Source organism: Pagrus major, chromosome 22 (genome assembly GCF_040436345.1).
Source record: "Pagrus major chromosome 22, Pma_NU_1.0".
Classification (NCBI taxonomy): domain Eukaryota; kingdom Metazoa; phylum Chordata; class Actinopteri; order Spariformes; family Sparidae; genus Pagrus; species Pagrus major.
Window position 1 is genome coordinate 16593430 of NC_133236.1, and position 23803 is coordinate 16617232.

General features: G+C 39.2%; 1 protein-coding gene across 2 annotated transcripts in view; it reads right to left on the reverse strand.

Annotated features, from left to right (window-relative positions):
- The window catches only part of ppp2r5a (protein phosphatase 2, regulatory subunit B', alpha isoform), a 48787-nt gene that overhangs the window by 12547 nt on the left and 12437 nt on the right, over positions 1-23803 (reverse strand). For both annotated transcript variants that reach the window (XM_073492395.1, XM_073492396.1), the window contains exons 2-4: positions 13615-13811; positions 3347-3448; positions 3133-3225 (exon numbers count right to left, since the gene is read on the reverse strand). In XM_073492395.1, the coding sequence (XP_073348496.1) occupies positions 3133-3225; positions 3347-3448; positions 13615-13811 (392 nt within the window). The remainder of the gene's footprint in view (positions 1-3132; positions 3226-3346; positions 3449-13614; positions 13812-23803) is intronic.

Sequence of the window (23803 nt, forward strand, 5' to 3'; positions counted from 1 at the left end):
ATAAACTAAGTAAAATCAGATCCCTCACAGCAACACAGACATACTCCATAAAATTCTACCAGTGATCCCTGGAGAAAAAAGAAAGAGACAAAGCCTAACCACGTGACTGCCCACATGTTCTGCTCTTAACTCCACATATGGTTGTTTTCCCATGTTGCAGGATGTTTTCAGCAGCAGCTGCTTTCTGCACTGGTCGATCTTAAGGCACCAGAGCAGCGCAGTTTTGTAACTAAAGTTATGTAACTAAAGAACAAAACATGCCATTAACTAGCAAATCCGAAGGGTCCAAAGAAGCTGCTTAAAATGACATGCCACCAAGACTACAATGTATAATGTTTTTTGCCGCTTCAGGATAGGGGTGCTCAATTATGGAAGCAATCATAAACATGATTATTTTGGTCAATACTTAATCACAATTTGACAAAGACAAAGTTGACACCGACATGTTTTTTCCACTGAGCTTTGGGGGGCCTGCAAGACAATAATACAAAAACAGAAACACCTTAAAAGGAGAAGTTCACCCTAAGTAATCCAAGTCTTCGTTATACTGGAATTTTGGGTAAACGTCCTTTAAATACATGTAAAAATGTCAAATATTACTGATGACTAAGATCACTCCAGGGGAATGTCTTTAAAGGTGCAATATGTAACAATTAGCCACCTGTTGAATAGATACTCAAAATAAATAAAGGGCTGCGTATCACTAGAGTAACTGCTACCTGCTGCTACAGTAACTATAGCTGTCGTTGCCTTGTTAGCTCCGTTAGCCGTGCAGCTAGCAGTCCAGACAGTCTGGAGAGATAGTGGGGTGTTGGTGTTTACACTGCTAGCAGATGAGTTTTCAACCAGGATGGGACAGGGCAGGCTGGTTAGCATGCTAACTTCAGTAGATATCCCTGCAATACAATACATAGACGTCATAACGGCACAACTGTTATGACGTCTACGCATTCACATTCTGTTGATAATTTCAGGTAATTTTTGAATGTTTTCAACTAAAATCCTTACATATTACACCTTTAAGTATGTACTTTATTTGAGGTGCAAAAGGCCTTGGGACAAAGGTTAAAAAAAAGTATGATACACCTAGCAAGGATTCCCCCTCAGTGTCTTTGTATTGATGCCCTGGTGCTTCATCCTTCTAAACCCTGCAACACAAAAATGTCAAAGTGCCCTTGAGCAAACCACCAAGCCTTGGCCTTCTCCAGGGAAGCTTCCCCTGGCTGCCTTCATGCTTCGACCTCTATGGTGAATATGTAGGTGAACATCTCTGAGGGATATCTGAAGACCTACTCCTATGCTCTGTGTATTATGATAACTCAAATTAACCAAACCACGGGCCTTCTTCCCCAGCTTTTATTGCACCCCGAAACCTCCACCTCGTTCTCTCTGCTCCAACCGCAGTCCTCTTCTATCAAACCTGAAGAGTAAACAGCACGCAGCTATTTAAAGCTCCCCCACGACACACTCACATCATGGAAAGTCGGTCCAGGCACCTCGGATGTGGCCCAGCCAACATTCCAGGCCCTGTGGTCCCCCCCCGTTAGCTGCTGCTTCACTCTGAGGCTTCACAAAAGAAATTAGGCATTCCTGCAGTAGGTGGGTACTGAGCCAGGAGAGATGTAGCTGAGCTACAGCATATTAATGGTTTGACTCATCCAACTAATCAGACTGAAGGGTTGCTGAACTCTTAAAAAGAATCACAATGTGCTGGTAATTACTGTTATGGTATTCGCCGCGGCATTTGTCCAACTATCTGTAACAGCTGGGAAGAACTGCAGTGATTAATCAATTAACAGCTTCAGTCATTTACAAAGCTAAATGGCAAAAACTCGAAAGGTTCCAGCTTCTTAAATGTGAGCTGGGTTGGTCTGGTTATTTGAAGACACCACGCTGAACTCTGACAGCCATTTTTCCTACTTTTCTGACATTTTATATTCTATCTGAACAGTTAATTGATTTAGAAAACTAGATTGGCACTCAGTAGAGCACCTCTGCCAAGGCTAAACACTCCCCTTTAATTTGATCAAGCTGAATACAATATTAAACCAGATAGCCATGTATCAATATTTTAAAACACCCATTAAAACAACCATAATTTAAGCTCACCATATCTCAGATCAAATTGTTACATTGTAAACGCTGCTGACGTTTTTTCATCAAGATCCATGCATTATTCCCTGGGAAACTGACAAAAATGCTCTTGTCTCACAATATTAAAGAAACTGAGAAAAAAATCCCTGGATTTTGTCCCTTTATCCAGATCCGCACAAAAAGTTAATGAGGTCTTCTTGTATTATTTTGTGTTGATTAAAAAGACAACAAAAACAGTTTACAAAAAATTTAATGGGGTCTATTCTGGCCCGAGACCCATCCTCCATCCAATTTTCGTGGAAATCTGTTTGATAGTTTTTGTATAATCCTGCTGACAAACCAGCCAACCAACAACAGATGCAGCATTAGAGCCATCATGACACTCCCAGCTGAAAAATCAGCTAACAGTCTTCTCTAACACCCAATTATGACACTGATTTTTTAAAAAAACCCAGAAACAATCAATTAATATTTATTGTTAATTGTCAATTTGTGATCCCTGCCCAGTCCCAATACACCCCTTGCCCCTACCATTAAGCCCTACACCTCCATTTTGCACCTTCACACCTAGTGTTGAGCTGTCCCAATTCTTGTTGGGATAGAGGGGATGGGCGAAGTGTCAGTGGCTCTCCAAACAGGTCTTTCAGAGGCACACGTCAGCCCAAAGCTTATGAGAAGTCTCTGTTTTCTGTGTTTCAATGCATTATGGTCCTTTGTTTTATAGAACGCATGAAGCAATCGCTACTAGTTTCCTAATGTCTGATTAGCTTACTTGCTAGCTTTGTGCATGAAAGTCCCATTGTTTGACGTATTGAAAGGATTGTTCAATTTCATAGAAGGAGACTTCAACCAGTACCCCTTGTAACTCTGTTTTGAGGGGTAAGAGGGCACTCGAAAACAAGGGTTAGGGGTAAAAACTGGAAACGGGATGGAGCCAATTTGTCTTCATTTTATAAAGGTGGTTAACTTTGAACCTGTTGACACATTCGCATTGTCATTATTACGTCATGCTAAACGTGAAAAAAAAAAGACTCCTACCTGCAGAACAAATTTCTGATCGATGTAGCGCTTTGCAATGCTGGGCTGGAAGTCTGGATTCTCTAGAAAACGCAGGAGAAACTCATAGACCAGCTGGAAGATAAACAGAAATTAAAAATTTAATGGACATATGAACCATGTAACTACTACAACACACAATGATGTAATTTAAAGGTTGATAAAGACAGAGACATTGAACGGATCAGATCCTTACTTGAATGTGAGGCCACGAGGCCTCTAGAGTGGGTTCGTCCTCCTCTGGGTCAAAATCAGGGTTGTCACTCGGAGGAAGAGTCCGGAATATATTGGTGCAGATCTGAAGGAAAGAGGAGGAGTCTTATTAATGGAAAAATTTAAAATATACAGGGATACAGCAGAACAATAAGTGATTTTTCATAGATAATCAACAGGTGAGCCTTAACTTTATCCTTGGGAGTGTTGGCAGTTCTTGAATAACTTTGATTTTGCATTTTATACACGTTAAAAATGTTTACCATGCCATACCATGTCTGGTATGTTTTTTTATTTTTATAATACAGAGACATATTGGGTAGGTTGGATAAAATAGAAATCTGTTAATGAAATAACATGCAATATTTGCTTAAAAAGGGGTACATCATCTTATTTCTGTGGCTGACTACTGTATTTCTTTGAAATTAGTAAGTTATTCCACCAAACTAAATCCACACTATACTAAATCCACACATCTAATAAAACAAGCTGCTTGTAGCTTTATTCAACAAGTGAACCTGTGATTTGTAGATTATTTCTTTTATTTTAACCATATACAGTATGTAGTCTACTGTGAATGGGTGGGACCGTGTGCTTATCATATTAAAACCCTTGCAATGAAATTGGTTAAAGTTTATTTGACTAAATGTCAAACAACTCAGACGAGGTCCACACACAATCTGGACACAAAGTCAAGTAACTGAGCTGGTGGTACAACCATAGAGAAGGCAAATACAAACACAAATAGAGTGGAAAGCAACTCTTACTGAGCTTGTTAAATTGAACAGAAGATGTTTAATAACGCTGCCAAAACACAGAGAGCTGGATAAAACCATTAGAGATCCAGCATCTGCCGCAATCCCCTATTAAAATTCTGCACTGGAGACAATCATTGTAGACAGGTCACTGCCACCTCTATCCCACCTTGTTATTTTTAGCTGCTGGGTAAATTTGAGAGTGACACACATAGCAGTGGGGAGCTGCAAAAGCTGGAATTATGTGGCTGGTTGCACACTATCATGCTGAAATGATAAAGACAACATCAAATTACTTATTGGCAGCTGGAAAATCCAAATGACACTAATGGGGGAGGAAGGTGCCAAAGGAATTTAAAACCTGACAGTGGCTCCAAAACTGACATGCTGCAAAACTCACGGAAGACCTTTGCAAGTGAGCATCACTTCTGAACAAGCTAGCAGAACTGCAATGGATGGAAATGGTAAAATCAGAGCATTAACATTGCGCTTATGAGTCATATTTCAAGATTGAAGAGTTTAGATCTAGAGGCCTCCAGTCAGTCCTCCCTTTCAGTATTAATCATCAAGGAAAAGTCTAGTTTCACACCACAAGTGTGCAACATGAGAAGGAGCACAAACTCATTCGAAGCAGTTAACTAGAGCCATTTTCACACATAAACTCCAGACAATGTCCAGAGAATCAGGCCCAGATATAGGTTTCCCTTTGACACACGAAGCAAACAACGGGAAATGTCTGGGTTAGACTTTACTTAGTTAGTTCTCACCTACTGTAAAAATACTCCATTTAGTTTAGGAGAGGGATGGCACCTGGGTAGAGCGTGCAGGAGGAGGACTCATTCCTTGAAGGTTAACTCCATCAATCGTACACATTGAAGTGTGTTTACAAATCTTGGGGAGATACTAAGTGTAAAAGGTTGTATTAAAACATTTTGTGGGTCCAGAGGAAGCCTTGTGTAGTTTGATAAATTGCATCCAGTGATGTCACACAGTGACCATGCTGCATTGTGGGTAATGTAGGGACCAGGACTTGAAAAGTGTGTGGAATAAAAAAGGTGTCATCTCTGGTGCCCTAATCAATTTTTGATCACTTGTTTTTGAACTGTCCTGTTAAGCTTCTTGTGACCCCCTAAGATTTGTGTTGAGACCCTTAGGTGGATTGCTGACTTGTACTGTCTTTATAACTTCTCCCTGCCGAACCCCGCTGGAAATGTTTTCCAAAAGTTAATTTCATTGAACTTTGGCCACAAAACCTGGCAGAAAATGATCTACTTCCCAAGAAAGCAGAAGCCTCTACATACATCGAAATAATGGCCTTGTTCTGCTATGTTAAACTTGCGCTGTAATAAAGTTCACACACATTCAGCAGGCACTTCATTTGGCACCTCTGGAAGTGTCTCCTCAGTGCCCGTTTTGCTTCCCCTGAGTGGCCTGAGTGGTTCAAGAATTTCTGCTTTAAAGTTGACAGATAATGTTCCTTTAAAATTGGATGAATGATTTAATATCATCATCCATTTACAGCAGATTTTTAAAGGATTTGTTTCAGCTGCAGCTCTCTCACAATACAAAGTCACTTTAATATTCTTGGAGTCATCCAGAGGTGATGACGTCACACATTCTGCTGTTGGAAAACCTGGTCAGCAACACTGCTTCGGTGACCATAGTATTCATATGATCTGGTTTTGCTTTTCACATGACCATGTTAGCCTGATCTTGTAATAAGCTGAGAGGAATGGTACGCGGCATGGTCTTGTGCTGCTGCAGCCCATCCCCTTCAAGGTTGAATGAGTTGTGCATTCAGAGATGCCCTTCAGCTCACCACTGTTGCACTGAGCTGTTATTTGTCTGCTTGTGTCCTTCCTGTTATTTTAGAGAAGTCTGTGAATGTACTGCAGCTGTTTCTGAGCTGCTGAAAACACCATCTGGAAATGACAATTACACATCCAAAATCTCATCCTTTTCTTTAGCCAAACAGTAACAGAACCTGTTGAGTCCCTGCATGATTTATACAGACAGTAATTCACTTCATTTTCTGCTGTTGTTTGCTTTAAGCAGCACTTTTGACAAGTCTGCAATAAAACTGCACATGTAAGCATTCACCACACACCCACAAATTCATCTGAAAGTTATTATAATTCAGCTTAACTATGCCTCTGTGACTGGACAGAAGTATTTCAGTGCCAGCAAAGAAGAAAAATGAACAGTCAGAATTACTTGTTTATTGATTCATCCCTTTAGTCTCCAAATTGTCAGGAAATACTGAAAAATGCCAATTATAGTTTTCTAAAGCTAAAGGTGATGCCTTCAAACTGCTTTCTTTTTCTTTGTTGTAATAGAAGACAAAGAAAACCAGGAAACATTCACATGTGCAAAGTTGGAAACAGTGATTTTCCTGCTCAAAAACCACTTATATGATTAATTGATAAACTTTAAAACTGTGAGAATGCACCACAGGTGAGACTGACCAGCCTTCTACACCACATTAAAGGCTTTCACATCATCATCTGCAGAGTGTAAAGGTGTATGCAGATGCTCATAATGAGGCAGATGAATAATAATCAGTGCGCCACCTCTACAAGCTCTCTGTGGCGTATTGCTTTGCTTTCCCTGGTGTGAGCCACATCATTGGCTGAGCTGGTATCAGATGACTCACAGAGTGGGTTGCCAGGCGAGACACTGCGCCTCAGTGTGATGCCCATTTTTCCAGAGGAGAGCTCTGAGGCCAAATGCTCACAAAGTCAAGTCAAATGTGGGGTTTATGACAGTGGGGCTCAAACAGGGGCAGAAAAAGAACCCGCATACAGCCTCATAAGGTGGAAGTACTATATATTTAACATGGCAGGACTGCCCTTCCAGCCCGTCTGCATTGAGGGTATTAAAAGGCCGTCCACACCAAGAACAATCGCTATAACAATAACTATAAAATTAACAATGTGAGCATCCACACTGATGAACATTAACGTTCTGTAAACAGTGGCACCAAGGACATGCTGCACACTCAAGCTGTGTCGGCAGCTTAGGAAAATGGATATTGATGACCTGTTACTGCTGTATGTTACACAGAGAAACAAACAAACAAAAACCTGGAGGTTAGGTTTTACTTCAAATATGAGAGCGCTTAGGAGAATCTAACACTGTTATAAGAGTTGTTGTCTTTTGAAGAAAAACTTGGTGGACGTCAGTAGAGACTAAACAAACTTTAGAGACCCAATCTGCAACAAAGACTGTTAGGTAAAATTAAGTTTTAAAGTTTTAAAATTTAATTGTATTGTATTTTGCAACCTAATATACATTTTGCAAGCATTCAATAAGCTGTATAAATAACCAAATAGACCATCTAAAATGATTCATCGAAGGGGGGAAAGAGCGAGATGGCACAACATGAAGCAAAGGGCCATGGGTCGGAATCGGAAAAAAAGGTGCTCCTCATAAGTCCAGAACGTGCCTGAAAATCATCACATTTTTAAGTTTTCTTAACATGAAAGTAATCCAGTGATAATTGTCTGTGCATCAATGAGAACATTCCATACAGGAACTGCTACTGCATGATTTGTCAATGGTGCCAGTTTACCTAAATGTAAACAAATACAGAAAAACAGGGTTCAAGTTGTAACCTACAGCTGACTCATGTCTCCATGGCAACACTGTGCTTTCTGCTTATATATGTCACATTTTAGGAACAGTGGTAAAAAAACAAAAAAAAACAAAAACATGATGCAATTGTCCTCCAAATAAAGTAAGACAAAGAATAACACTTGAAGTGACAAGAAAAACCATCAACATGTGGTGAATTGCATAATTCCTCCTCTCAGCATCCTGCATGCTTAATCACTTCACAATATTAAAAAAGAACTACAGTAGGACAAAACAAGATGAACAAGTGTGAGAAGATAACAAAGAAAGGAAATGTGTGACAAATGTTCATGCAAGGAAAAAGGAAACAGTGTTTCGTATGCGTGTGTGTGTGTGAAAGTAAGTAGGAGGATCCTAAAACGGTGACTGTGAGTGAAAACAGTGCAAGATTGCTGACTATAGGAGAGGCTGCAGCTCAGTATAGGGCCAAACTTAGGGTGACAGGAGCAGCAACCGACACCTAGTAACACAGGAGACTAGAGAGAGAGGAGGGCGGAGAGAGAGGAAAAGTGCAGCATGAGCAAAAATGACGAAAAAGGTGAGAACTTAAGATCAAAGATGCTCTTTTCACACTGACTCTGCTGGGTTTTCACTCATCTCTGGCACAGAAGGGAAGAATTCAATCAAATCTGTCTCGGAGAAGTGATTTTCTATAATATACTCATAACACTAATTATAGAGTTGGCAAAAGAGGCAAGACTCCTTTTACATTGATGAGAAACCGTGCTGTTTGTACTCCTAACAACCTCTGTGATCAAAGCGGTCCTCACTGCAGCAGAATAATGGGTAGCACTTTGAACACTCACCTCTTCATTATCATGTGATGCCAAGCATGGAGTATCCGGGAGAGCTATTATCAAGCCAGCTTTCTGAAAGTGCAGCTGCTATTTGTCTAACCTCATTCAGAAGCCTGTAGTACAGACACTTTAAAGTGACCTGGGTTTTCTCTTTAGCTCGAACCGTTTCCCTCCGTTCTGCCCTGAATTGATAGATGAGACAAAAGACAATACCTGTGCACCAGCCGGATTCGTGCATTTATTTTACTCCTGCCTTACAATCCTGGTAACCCAAAAGATCACTGATGTGCAGTGGACAAGCCACTCCATATTAAGTAGCTCATGATCCAGTGGATGACATGTTGCGCACACGGTTTTCTGCCACGTGAGGACTGAAACTGTGTAAAATCAGAATTTGAAATGCTTCAGATCAAAGCATATTTTACTCACACACAACAAAAATAATTGCAGATAATTCTTTCTTCTTGTTAGTGTGATTTATTTGTAGGACTTGAGTTTTGAGGACTAATGAGTTTTATTTTTAATAATTTGTAATACTTACTGCTGACAACAGAAGATTTTCTGCTCTGTTTACTATCTGTGTTTAATCGTGCTATGCCCCAAAACCCCATATATACATCCTGTATTCACCACAAGGTTTAATGTTTATATTTATACACTCTACAGCTCTACAGACAAGGAAATGCTGACATTAGGGACAAAGTATTACTATGATGGTAAAAACTAGGAAAGAATGGCATATACCTCTGCCAACAGTCCCCTTTTTTACTCACTCACAGATATCAGCCACCTAAACACAACAGATTTTTTTCAGCAAGATCCATGCACTATTCCTTGAAAAATTAACTTAAAAGCAGAAAAACTCCCTATCTCCCAGAGTTAAAGAAAGTGAGAAAACATTCCTGGATCTGTCCCTTTATCTGGATGCAAACCAATCAAGTTAATGTGGTCTATTCTGGGCTGAGACCCATCCTCCCTCCAAGTTTTTGTGTAATCCTGCTGAAAAACCAACCAACAAATCAGAGTAACCAATATTTTGGGTTCTCTTTTAAATGAGCTATTTTTGATTGCAAAGTTTGTTTGCTATATTTGTTTATAGACTTTTACAGCTTTACCAACTCCAGGCAAAGTTAGGTGGATAGCCTTTATTTATTTAAATTCTGGTGTTATTAGCAGCCATAACTGACAACAGCCATTACTCTAATTGCTTTAAGGGTGGGACCGGCACAATAACAAGGCATAGAATGTCTCTAATACATACTGTATCTTAAACACAGATGTTTCAGCAGTTTAAACATCGACCTCAAATGCAAGTTGTTGCTTGCTGTCAAATTTGCATGTAAAGGTGGCAAGGTCCGCCAAATATAAACAAAGTAAAACAGTATGAAATTGTGTTGTCCTTTAAGGTCAGTTTGTTTATTCAGTCATGAAAACAAAGACAGTTTGTTTAGGCATATAGAAAGTCAGTCAATGAAGATCTTTCTCCCTCGAATTGAAATTTCTTCCCCAAAACTAGATAGTGCACCTTTAAAACTGAAATGAAGTGGCGGTTTAATGCCATCATATAAACAAGTTCAATAACATTTTTTATTAAATTGAACACAACCTGACACCATCTGTCTTAAGCTGCAGATTTGTGGTACTGTGTGTTGCCACCCTACACCATCCAAACAACAATATGACTTCCTAGAGAAGTCGATTCTTCATTTGTTGAGCTGTTTCACAGCAATGAAACCAGTCATGTGACTGGCTGACAGATTATGCGTTAATCACTGCACCCTCCAATTTATATTCCACTTCACCGAGCCCTTTTGCACTTCATGGTGTGCACCTACACTTACTGAAAAAGCAGGAGGCACTGGTGACGCCTACATAGTCCGCGCACCCAAGACCTGTTGCTTTGCACTTGTCGTTGCACAAAAGTATAAACAAAACTTGTTTAAATTGCATTTATCCACAGTCATTTGTTGCAGGAACAAACTTTCAACAGCTTCCAACTTTCAAGGGACTGCCAAGCGCAAATTAGCTGCTTAAATGATGTCATTATGTTAATCTGTAAAACACCTTAGAAGACAAACCAGATCCTAAATCAATGGCTGCAAGGTACAACATGGATGAGTGCCTGCAGTCCATTAATAATCTGAAGACTCCTTGACTGAGCTGTGGAAGTGCTCATTCGTATCATGATAATCTACTGTGTGGAGTGAATCACTGCAGCACTGAATACAGTACTGACTGTTGTGTTCTAAATGTTGCACATGAGTCATTATAGTACCGTAGGAGGAAACTAGGCTGTGAGGGCACCTGCTCCATCGACACAAATCTATAGCATGTTGGCCAAAGATGCTTTGCAGGGAGTTAGTTCTGTAAGATTCCTGCAGCAGCCTATGTGTTCATTACTCAACCCTGACATTTGCTGAGTTGGCCCTACGCGGTTACTTTTCTAGTAAATGCACTCATGGAAGTACTGAGATCATAAGTCAACAAAATATAAGTTTACATCATTAAAGAACTAAAGTGTCATATTCACATGCAACTGACTTACTGATTAGTTACTATTCTGATCATTAGGTCCGATGCAAAGTGCAAAACATGTTTCCAGATATCTAAAAATTCATGACGAGAGAACTCTGATAACAATCACACCGAACAAGGATGACAGCCACAGCACAGATATTCATCACTTGCAAAGTTATGGTAACGCATCCTGCCACATAAATATGGTTGACTGACACAGACATAATGTGAGAAGACTCCTTTCTTTTAAATATTTATGTTGGTTGTTGGAATGGTGGTTCATACATCATTTCAGGAGAAACTATTTTGTATATTTGCTGTTTCTTTCATAAAGGAAACTGAGCAATTTTGTTCATAACAAAAATGGATGTGTGGAAGAGGATTTCACCTTCACAACCAAAATTGCCCCACAGAACGGCACTGCTACTTGGGGTTTGGAGGCAGCACTGAAACACGGAAACAAAAGGGAGTGTAATGATATAGGGTTTGTTTGACATAACTACAGGAAGTCTTGTTTTAACTGCGGTCAGCAGTCTACATCATACGTCAGTGGATTCGTTTAACACAGTGAATGAGAATAAAGTCGCAGTGGCTAGAATTATTTTAAAAACTGAGTAGGCGGGTGTCATCATACAAGCTTCAGACAGAAGCTACCACTAGTATACAAAATACAGTAAATAAAGCTGCGTTTCTACCAAGTACTTTCCGTATAGTACTCTTTGAATCCTACGTAACCCATGGTAACCCCAGACATGCTTTGTGTTTCCACGAGGGATTGACAGTATATTGTCCAGGCTCAATATCGGGGCTGATATTCAGCATTTTTCTGATTATCAGTGTTGGAGATTTTTCTGTCACATTGCCGATAAAATACACTAAATTAAAAATGTGCGACTTTGGCTCTGATACAACATCCTCTCACACAATGTCACACCCACAACAATATCTGATTGGTAACATCACAGTTAATAGCCTATAACCAGTAAATAATATAAATCTGTTAAGTAACTAGTAACTACATTTATCAAATAAATGTAGAGGAGAGGAAGTATAAAGTAGCAGAAAAAGGAAATACTCAAGTACCTCAAAATTGTACTAAAATACAGTACTTGAGTAAATTGTATTTTTGACACTAAGATTTTTCAATTTCACTGCAAATGAATATCGGTTTCAAATATTGGTCTCCTTAAATTTCTAATAATTGGGGCGCCCATTAGCTCAGTTGGTAGAGCGGGCATCCCATGTACAGAGGCTTTGTCCTCGCTGCAGCGACCCCGGGTTCAGGTCCGACTTGGGGCCCCTTGCTGTGTGTCACCCTCCCTCTCTCTCATCCTGTTTCCTGTCATCTCTGAAGTTGTCCTATCAATAAAGCCATATAAAAGGCCCCCCCAAAAAAAGTTTTTGAAATTTTTTTTTCTAATAATTGGTAGCGATATTGGCCCTGAAAAAGCAACATCTGTCGACCCATGGTTTCCACTGCAGACAGTACTCTTAAATGTAGACGCGGTGGTTGCTGGCTGGCTTATGGGGTAACCCCCTTTCACTTTTTCACGGGCTGAACTTTGTCTGTGTTTGTCCTCCTTGCATGTGAAAAAGAGCGGCTAGTTCCCTACGTTCAGCAAGCTTGTTAGCTTTTTTAGTCTAATAAATATATAAACAACTCTGTTAAACATGAGCAAAATAGTCTTATTGAACATACCTAGAACTGAAACAATCACCCGCGCCAGCAGTTACAGGTCACTGCTATGGGTGTGTGCTTTGTGCTAACTGGGTTAGCTGCTGAATGAGTCTGTTGCTGCTGCAGCAGCTCTGTTCTTTGGCTCAGGGAGCGCAGAGGCAGAGCCGACTGATCTACAGTGTTTTAACTCCACCTTTTAGTATCCGATCAGTGTGTTAGCCTCCTCAACAGAGGGGTAACAAAAAAACAGGACGGCACAGAACGGTTCTTCTGATACCATCCACTACTTTTGACAATGGAAGTGCAAAAAAAAAAAAAAAAAAAAATTGAACTGAAGTGAACCAGACTGCTTGGTGGGCTGAGAGACAGCACCTATTACAGTCTAAAACATGTTTTGAGTGAAAATTGACAAAATGGTGTCAACAAGTCTGCTCTTTGTATTTAGTGGGTGATGCAGAGAGTGAGAGAGAGAGAGCAAAGGAAACTAAAAAAAAAAAAAGCTAAAGAAAAATGCACTAAATAGATAAAACTTCAAACTAAACCAAGAATAGGGCTTTTCCTGTGTTTATGCTGTGGAACTGTGTGTAAATGGAACCAGTATAGTAAAGTGAGTGCTATGAAGGTGTTAACACGTGCTGCTGACATGACACACCCTGTCTAGACATGCAATCAGCCTGCATTTTTTAATCCTGCTCAAGTGCACAGGATGTTTCATAGTGACACAGAGAGGAGACCTCTTTGCTGTTAAATAAATAACGCTGGTAATAGTGATTAATTGCTGCTGTTGTCACTGTGGGTTTGCATGCAAAGTTAATTTTCTAATAAGAAATACAGAGAAAGAACTTGAAGCCCTGTGTTCGTGTTTCCTCACCATATCAGTAATCTCTGGGTATGCAGATTCCACCAGCACCCCTCTGTTGGTGGAGACATAGTCGACGAGCTCGTTAAGCGTGGCCCTCTTGATCTCCTTGCTCTTCAGGTCCGTCACCGAGTCAAAGAAGTCGAAGAGCATGCAGCACTGCTGGAGTTTCTGGGTGAACAGTTCCTGCTGCTCTGTCGAGGGGGCATCTGGAATGACACAAATGAGGGGAAATACACTGATTCACTGCTTATGTACACTAGAAAGCACAATCTAATGCTCCATGGAAACAGATTATGGCTGTGACAAGAGATGATGACAGCTGCAACTGTTCCCCAAGCTGGTTAGACTTGGCTGTGCAGAACAGTAGGAAATGCAATAGAACACATTGGCTTGAATTTTTTTGTTTTTGACATCCTCAACTCAAATAATCAATAAACAGGATTAAAGACACATCGAAACAAATTAAATTGCCAATAAATGTCCAAAAATGTTCCAATCTGCTAGTTTATGGCACACTGTTACATATCAAACTAAAAGCTGGACAAACAGGCCAACCAAGTACACGGATGTATTCTGCCACACAGAGGCAGCCCCGTCACTCTCGGCTTTGATTGTAAAGCCTTTTATGGATTAGACGGTGAGTGCGTTCGGGGTTATTAGAGCTGTCAAACTTGACCCCAGCTAAGCTATAAACAGCATTTGGCAGGTGTCCAGAAATGCAGTGACACACTGTACAGTGATGTTCTGTTCCAACAGAGCAGCAGCTCATCGCCGCAGACACAGGACTCTTTCTATAATGGCAACAGGAACCAGCACTGCAGGTCTGATTTACAACTACTATAGAACCAGATACCCTCCGAAGGTTTAAGGGTTACACAAATATAGATGCCAACGATGACACTTGTTGACACTGAGGTGCTAATAAATGTCTTTCTGTAGCATGAATGTCTACATTGGACATTTTTCTGTGTAAATGAAACTGAGGTTAATACATTTGAATTGTTTATTAGTGAATTAGCGTTAGTTCTGTTTCCCATCTATACAAGAACTTGAGTAACATACATGCTATTAAGCAGTTCTCAATACATTTACAATAAGGAATTGACCGATTATCGGAGCTGATATTCAGCTTTTTTCCGTATATCAGTATCTGTGTTTATTGTGTCCAATTGCTGTTAAAATAAATGAATTTAAAAACACAATACTTTGCAGCAATCTTTCGATGTCTGTTCTCTCCTCTCTGGGTTCTCACTCACTGTCCCGCCCACAACACTATCTGATTGGCTATCCATCACAAGTAATAGAAAAATTGATTTGTCGAACTACAGTAAAATTAACTGGGAACTATTTTGATAATTGGTTAATCGTTTGACTAATTTTTTCGAATTAAAAAACCAAAGCTGTTGGTTCTAGCTATTTAAATGTGCAAACTGTATTTTCTGTGATGGCCCCTTTTTCACTATCTTGACATGTTTTAGACAAACGGATCATTAAATTAATCCATAATTAAAACTAGCAAAGTGCATAACTCCGTCAAGGCCCAAAAGTCCCCTTTAATTCAAATAAGACAAATAAAACATATTAAAATCTGCTAGATGCAGACTTTTATTTGGATTTTATTTATTCTCCCACATAGTTACCAGCCACCTAAACACGTGTGATTTTTTTCCATCAAAATCCATGCATTGTCCCCTGAGAAATTGATGAAATGATAAAAAAAGTAATTTGGATCCGTCTTTTCATCCTGATCTGCATCAAAAGTTAATGGGGTCTATTCTAAAACCAATCCGCCATCAAAGTTTAGTAGAAATCTGCTTAGTAGTTTTTGTGTAAACCTGCTGACAGATCAACCAGCCAACAAACAAATAGACATGAGTGAAAACATAACCTCCTTGGCAGAGGTAAAAATCATTTGTTGCAGCCCTAAAACATACAACACACTTGTTTATTCACACTCCAGCACCGCAGAGAGTGTATTTTAACAGCAAAAGGAGAGGAGTCAGGATGAAAAGTGTCAAGAGTTTCTTCTTGAGTAATGTTATGTAACTGAAATGGCATTACCCATAAAATGGTGTGGAATGGGGGCAACACACAGTCAAGCCCAGACAAAAAAATTCACAATGTTTCACACCTACTGAAAATGTTCCGGTGGTGTTGACAGCTGACGAAGCTCTTACGTAACTGAACTCTATGGGTCAGACCACTGGCTGCTGCTATGAGTGAACTAAATATCACAGTGTAACTTGTTAACGCACTTCTCTGCCTTAATGCCAATTTTCTGAAGTATCAAATCTCAAAGGAATCTCCATTCAAAGGATGGACTGAATACCTGACTGGAACAAGTGAGGAAAAAGAACGAAGATGCCCCTGTGGCCTGATTGTGCTGTTGTTAACATGACACATGAGTAGCTCACATTTCCTCCCTCTAAGTGCATAAACTGGGGTATGGTAGACTTGTGTAACGCTGGGAGTCAGCACTTTGAGCCGATATACTGGACTCAAACATCCAGTGTGTTCTAGGTTTATATCAGAGGCAGTGAAAAGCATATTTTTCAGCCTCTAAGACAGATATAGCCACCTTAAAGAAACAGTTGGCCTTTTCAGGAAATGCATTCATTTGCTTTGTTGCTGAGAGCCAGATAAGAAGATCAATACCAGGGTGTTCCCTGCCTATCTGCCTTAAAGGTGTGCCACGTTTGTTAAAATTTCTGACAAAAATTGTGCCTTTCATCAGCAACTGCTCTGATTTGCTTATGACACAGTCACAATTTTTGCAAGGTCAAGGTAATCAATGAATTACTGTAGGGGCAAAAAAATATATATTTGTAATAAACTCTAGTTAGGTTTAAAGCTAGGTTTGGTAAGTGATTTTAGAATTATGTTTCATATTTGTAGAAAATCTCCTGAAATCCAGACAGCAATCAATTAATCAAATGCTCTGAGAAAAAAGAAAACAATCCGGTGCCTGTAGCTGTCGCAGGCCTCTAATAAGCCCATCCAATCATTTCAATTCAATCTAATCAACTGATTGTACGGCCAACTTGCTTGTCTACCAAGGAACCTGCCTATCTGTGTGACTCTACCAGTGCAATCACTGCACATGACCAGAGTATTCAAACAAGGATAGGCAGATATTTTGCCAAAGCTAAAAGCAAGCTAGTTGCAATAGAATGGAAGGGAAAGTGCAGCCAAGATCCCAACGCTAGCAGTGAGTAGTGACAAAAGCCAAGTTTGTCGTTTACACTGATTATGACAATGTTAGCTGTTTTCCGACATGTAAATGAGACGTAAGGTAACTGGTATGACAATGACAATGATGCACTGTGACTACAGTGCAAAGTCCCTGAGCCAAAGAACAGAGCTGCTGCAGCAGCAACAGACTCATTCAGCAACTAACCCAGTTAACACAAAGCACACACCCATAGCAGTGACCTGTAACTGGGTGATTGTTTCAGTTCTAGGTATGTTCAATAAGACTATTTTGCTCATGTTTAACAGAGTTGTTTATATATTTATTAGTATAAAAAAACTAACAAGCTTGCTGAATGTAGGGAACTAGCCGCTAAAATACATCTCCCTGTTGGCCTACCAAGAGCTACAGGGCAATACAAGGGAGGAGGTGGGATTTTTTTGGTTGAATACTTTGAAAATTTAGTTTATACAATCTTACCAGCCCCAGTTTATAGTTTAGAAAGCAAGCAAAATTCACTAAACTGAAGTTAGTTTTAGGTTGGATCCCTGACAGACATTCACTCTGGATTCAACAACACCTTCTTACTCAGTTTCACCCGTATAGTCTGTAAGTGGACGGTCAGCTCACCTCCAAGCCCTAGCACTAGGGACCATCAATAAATTACTGTTTAAATGCCGCAAAACCAAATGTTATTTTCAACACCTTCATGCTGACTAGACCATATTAAATTGGTTTCATGTGGCACACATTTTTTGATTGCTAATGTGTAATCAATTGATTTTACATAAACATATGAATAGAAAATAAATGCAGTTTATTCAATAGCTTCCATGTCATGTGACCCAGTAAACCAGTGTGAACCGTATTACTACCGTGGACAAATAGGACACACCTTTTCTTGTTGGATTTTAGTTCTTCTTCTATTTTGTTTGATGAAATTGTAACTTTTTTTTTTCCCCATTTAGTGTCTGTTTTCCTTATGTGAAGCTATTTTTGCCTCTCAGATACTGATGCATTAGTGCACCAATTCCTCTGGGTTCTGAGCAGGGAAGGAAAATATTTCCATTACAACTATGAAGCCATGTACGAACAAACAGAGAAGAAGAAAACATTTGAGAAATCAGATAGACATTCCAGATTAATCAAGCTGTCAAAGATCTACATGGATTCAGAGCTTCAGAGCAATAAATGGTCATGTTGATCTGAAGGATAAAACAGGACTCCTTCACTCCCACATGAAATATTTTATCTTGGCATCACAAAGCAGCCGACATTGGAAGTAAAATGAGGAAACACATTTAACAAAAGTGATTCTCTCTGCACTGCTGTATCTTACACAAAGCTCCAGGATTCACTTAAACTATTATCTGAATGTGATAACATGCAATTTTATAAACAAACACGAACATGAGTAAGTAAGTGGCAGGGTTAGAAGGACAAACAGATACAGCACAAGATGTATAATTATTCCTTGAGTGAGTAGGTTAGGAAATAACTCGTAAATGGTCTTATTTGTGTCTCTGGTGAACTCTGATGGCATTGTTGAGTATAAACCTCAACTGAAAAGGGCTCTGTAACTATGGGAGACCTGAATCACAGCTTTCAACATTTTTAACAGACCTTTTGAATATCTTAAAGATGATAGCATGACCTCAAATGACAGGATTTACAGGGAAACTTGAACAGTTTCTGTACAATTCTGTGAGTAGTCATCACCCACAAACGTCAACTATGTTACTATTTGTGGAATAAGATTCAAAAAGAACCCAACAGAGTATCAAAGTCCTAAAATATGCTGCAGCTTTTTCTGTTGTGCCAAACAGAAGAAACAACAGCTCATCTGCCCCATATTTAGCAACACCAGACTCTAAATGTTGCCGACCGCTGTCATGTAGAAACCAAACCTTGCACAAGCCATTGAGTGGGTTTCATTTTCTGGGTTTCATTTCATGTTGGTCATATTTTTCAGCCAACTATAAATGGGTGAATATCACAATGATGAGTCACTTATAAGACAAATGCTATGCTGGTATTTGTTAAGTAGCATACTTGCAGAACAAAGTGTGTTAGGCAGGGTGCACAATGTTGTTGTAATTTCCAAATCCTGTAATTGCATATACAGAAGATTTGCTGAAATGAAGTCTTGTTCATGTGTTTAAATAAAACATAGAGGAATGAATCTCTGTTAACTTAACTAAATTGCAGCAATGTTCGTGTTTGAACTTCAGTGTCATTACTTTCCATTTCCAATTAATATATCAATGATTTTTATAAAACTACAATGTTTGAGACGCTCAAATTAGTCAGTAGTTTTGCCTTAAGGATGCAGTGGTTTCTCAGAAACATGCACTGTATTATGCACAGCGAAGACCAGATTTGCTGGCAAAAACAGGAAATATGATCTCAGCTCTACAACCACAGCACTGACAAGAGAGTTTGAAGAAAAAGAGTCATCAACTGTTCATTAACGACACAAAGACGAGAGGCAAATTAAACCTGAATAAATGAGAGGAGAAGCATAACTGAGGGCCTCGATGGATGGGTCAATTAGTACAAAATGATGTGGATCTTATCCTATGGCCTTCACAGTCACCAGCTCTCAACCCAACTGAACACCTACAGGAGATTTTGAGCCAACAAGTTTGATAACACTCTACACACGCTACCATCAACACGAAACATGAAACCAACTCTTAAAAAGTATGTTCATCCCTCTAATAGAATCCTGGGATACAATACCTCACATCACATGACAGAGCAAACACATATTTTCATACATGTTGGCAAATGTGTTCAAATATAATTACAGATGTATCTATTGTGCAAACAGTATCTCTTTAAACCTTTTGCTGTAAGCCTAGCAATTCAGCTTTAATCCATCTTTTCTCTTTTGATTATTGTTGGAAACCAGGTGAAGGGTTTCCAGGAGGCTATGGTGAGAAAGCTAGAAGATTAGGTATTGTGCATTAAACTGCACAGATTTCTGTGATTGATGAGTTGAAGGTGCTCAATATTCCACGAGAGAAACACCTCCTGCAGCAGAGAGTACATAATTATGTGTATCAAGTGATTTATAAGGATGAAGGCTCTCATTGGTAGCCACAGTGAGAATTTCTATCAGGTGTTTGGGATGCTTGGACTATTTTATGCACCTTCATATGCACAGAAATTCAACAGCACAAATGGACAGGTGGCTCATGGATCTCTGAGACTGATGTGATTGCACAGGTGAGAATTATTACTGCCAATAGCCACCATTTCACAGTGGAATTTAATGTTTTATATAAGATAGGCAAGAGATGCAGCAAGGATATTGAAGAGGTTTTGTTTGAAAAAGTTATTTTTTCAGGAAAATTTGAGCCTGACTGATATATCCTTATATCAATGTCCGAAATGTGCCGCTATGATAACATGGTTTTCAGTGCACCAATGTCATTTTAGACTTAATAACTACATTTGAGGGATCATTGCAAATGTATCATTTCTGTGTATAAAAGAATATCTACATCAAATCAAAAATGTCAATATCTAAATGTTTTTACTAATATCGGTATCAGCCCAAAAAATCCAGGATCAGTCAGGCTCAACAAAAAATGGCCACAGGTGAGCTACTGTGACAATGTGTTTGAGGCCCAGGCCTGCAGGGAGACATTTCTGTAACTTGTGTTGAGTACAGACAAATGTATTTTACTAGAAATAATTTAGAAAGGTTAACCCATACAAATAAGGTCCTGCAGTTTAGAATTATGCCAATAAAACAAAATGCAACTCCCAGTAGACCTGAGAGAATATGAAACAAATTGCTGAAAGAATGGAACCAACACATTTCCTTGAGTCGATCATAATTCAAAGTCTGTACCAAACCAGGACTCCTTGATATTAGAAAAGAATTAAAGAAAGCGTACAAGGCTACTGTAGATACAAACTGCAACAAATACTATTACATTTGTATGTTCAAACCAGCAGCTATCTCTCACAGCATAACGTTAAAACTATAAATATCTGCGTCATCGTGGATAGCTGCAGTTATGCAACCCCTTTCCATTTAAGCCTGCCTTGTTTCACTGCCCCAATGACTGATTGTGCCCTGGATGAATAGTGTTCTGCTGCTTTCTACTGCAGCAGAGGGCAACGGTCCTGGAAAACAGAAATGCATCACTCACAGGGTACATTTGTGGCGATTGTGCAGTTTTTTCTTAACGCAAGCAGGATTACATGACTTGAGTCTAAATTTGCAGGTTCAAAATGTACAGATGAACCATTTTATAGATCATGTGCTGCATTATTGGGAGTAGACATTAAATTTACAAAAAGATATTTCCCAGAGCAATGACAATTTGATACTGTGCAGCTAGAGTTAAGTATCTGACCTCTATTTGCAATTTGATTAACACTGTTCAGCAGCAACAGCACTTGCCGCCTCTTTTCAATCTAAAATGTAGTTAAACAGAAACAAACTGTCTCAGTGCATAATCATCTTTCAATCTGCAAGGGATTCTATCAAATCACAGCATCAAGGCTCATCTGTGTGTTTCAGCCGATACTTTGACACAAACATAAGGATGGATTTGCAGTGTGAACACATAATGTTAGAAACACTGGGGGTTTTGACCTATTCAAGGTAATATAAAACAAACGTATTTATATGATACCTCAGAAATCCAAAGCTCACCACATAAAAACTGCTGTACACTAATCCCTGCCCTTTTGGTGCCCATCAACATTTCATAGAAATATCGCCAAGCAGAAAGAAACCAAAACAAACTGAGGGAAGGTATGCAGGTCAGGTGACCTCTGAACACACAGATTAGTCCTGCACAGTCTCAGATTGTACAATTCAGAGTTAAGTTCAATTTGTCTCCACTGCCACAAGTTTCCAGTCCTTTTACAACCTGCCCACTGCGACGATAAACACAGGTTAGGTTTTTGTATTGAATCAGTGCACTGAGTTGACTGCTATCAAATATGAGTTCATGATTAACATAAACATACTGGTGCACTGAGGTCGAACACACTTTGACTTGACCGTTTTAACTTCACAAATAGCTCAACCAATCAGAATTTCACCTTATTGTTTGTTAAGTGCACAATACGTAAATTCTGTCACCAGGAGTCTCTCTATCAAAACAAAACAAAACAAAGGCATTTGTCGAGTGTTGTGTGGGGGGAAGGCCGGCAAGTGACATAGCCGACCGTTTACTTGAGTAAAATTGTGGATTTCAGCAAAATATGTAACAAAGATCTAAAGTTATCTTTAACATTTAGATAAAGACCGTGGTTTAGTTTTAGGCCTATCCAACTAAAGACAGATTTATACTGTGTGCAGCCTTGACTGGTGCTATCAATAATTTGCTTCCTCCTTGACAGATTTTGAAACAATTATAGCATTCTGAAATAGGGAGGCCTAAGGGAAGTAAAAAGGACAAAAAACATGCATTACATTTCTACTGAATTAAAAGGGTTTTATATTTGGCTTTAACTTCTGGAACACCACCAATCATTTCTCTGTGGGAGCCGACAGCAAAAGACCTTGAGTGCTACATCTGGTCATCTACACCATCTGCACTGGTTGGAGTTTCATTCCTGCCTGTTAGACTGACATGTATTTCTTTACAACCACAATATGAGAAAGAAAATGAATGAATTGGTATTACTGGTATGACAACACTGAAGGACATGTGAAGTGCTTCAACATGTGCAGAACATGACTGGTAAAATAACAGGAGTGACAGTCTACTGTAGACATAATGTGACCATTAATGCATGACGGGCGTGGTGGCACGTAGGTCGTACTGCAGCTGCTGAACTGGTTGGGTAAGATGGTACCGCATGTATACTATAGGCTTTTGTTTGTGTGCACATTCAAATAATGATGGCACAATATGGCACAACGGCAACCAACAAGCAGCTTAATGAAACATTATTACTGTAAACTACAAACTGGAAATGTGAAAAAAGTAAAGAAATGTTCAGGGCAAAATAAAATGAATGCACATATTACAGATAATCTGTGAGTTAATATAAAGTTAGGTAATCAAAATGAAGAATCAGGTCTTCCACCAAGAAAAGACTTAAAAATAAAGACTAAAAATGCACCAGTTCAAAGATAGTTTAAAACACATTATATAATCTCAGCTGGTAAAATTAAAGAACGAACTGTATCTTCACCACAATCTACCATTTATTATTTCTTTACCAAGAGAGCAAAAAGTAAAGTCACAGCAGTTCTGCAATGATTTCAAGCTTCACACCGACAACGATATGTTTCAAAGCCTGTCATTACAGAAAATAAACACTTTTTTTTTTTTTTTTTTTAACACTGTTAGCTTTCCCTTTTAGGTTTGGGGTGTGTTTGTGTGTGTGTGAGTGTGTGTGGTCAACACATGTGGTTTTAGCTCGCCCTAAAACACTATTTGACCACATCCATAAAAGTGTTTCGATTACGAAAATATGCTTTCAAAGGTCTATCTGAAAATAGAATTACTCTCTGCAGTTCTATGCCTTTGCACACCTGTCAAGTTGCAGTTTACATCCATGTCGTTGCAGACTCATATACCATAATATATGTAGTGAAGACTTTGAAGGCATTTAATAAAAAGGTAATAAGTGTTGTTTGTGGCTAAATGGAAGTCATCATTATATTGACATGTGTGATTCCAGTGAGAAACCTGCTGACTTCAGTAAGTCAACTGATTGCTGAAAAGTAACAGCTATGGCTAATTGGTTTGTTTACCAGACTGTTAGCTTCAGTAGTGAACCAGCTAACATTCAGAGGTGTTCAAGATGTTTAACTAGACAGTGACAACTGAGTGGCAGACTGAAGAAAATCCTTAAGTACAAGAACTTCTTCCTTTGTCCAAGGATGATCAAAACATAAAATAAATTCTTGGAAATGAATCAAACTCCTTTGAGGTTAGTTCTATTTTGGACTTCATACTCTACTATGAAGAGTGTTCAACATGTCTCAGAGAAACTATTTGTGCCATTTTACTCACATTACCTCTA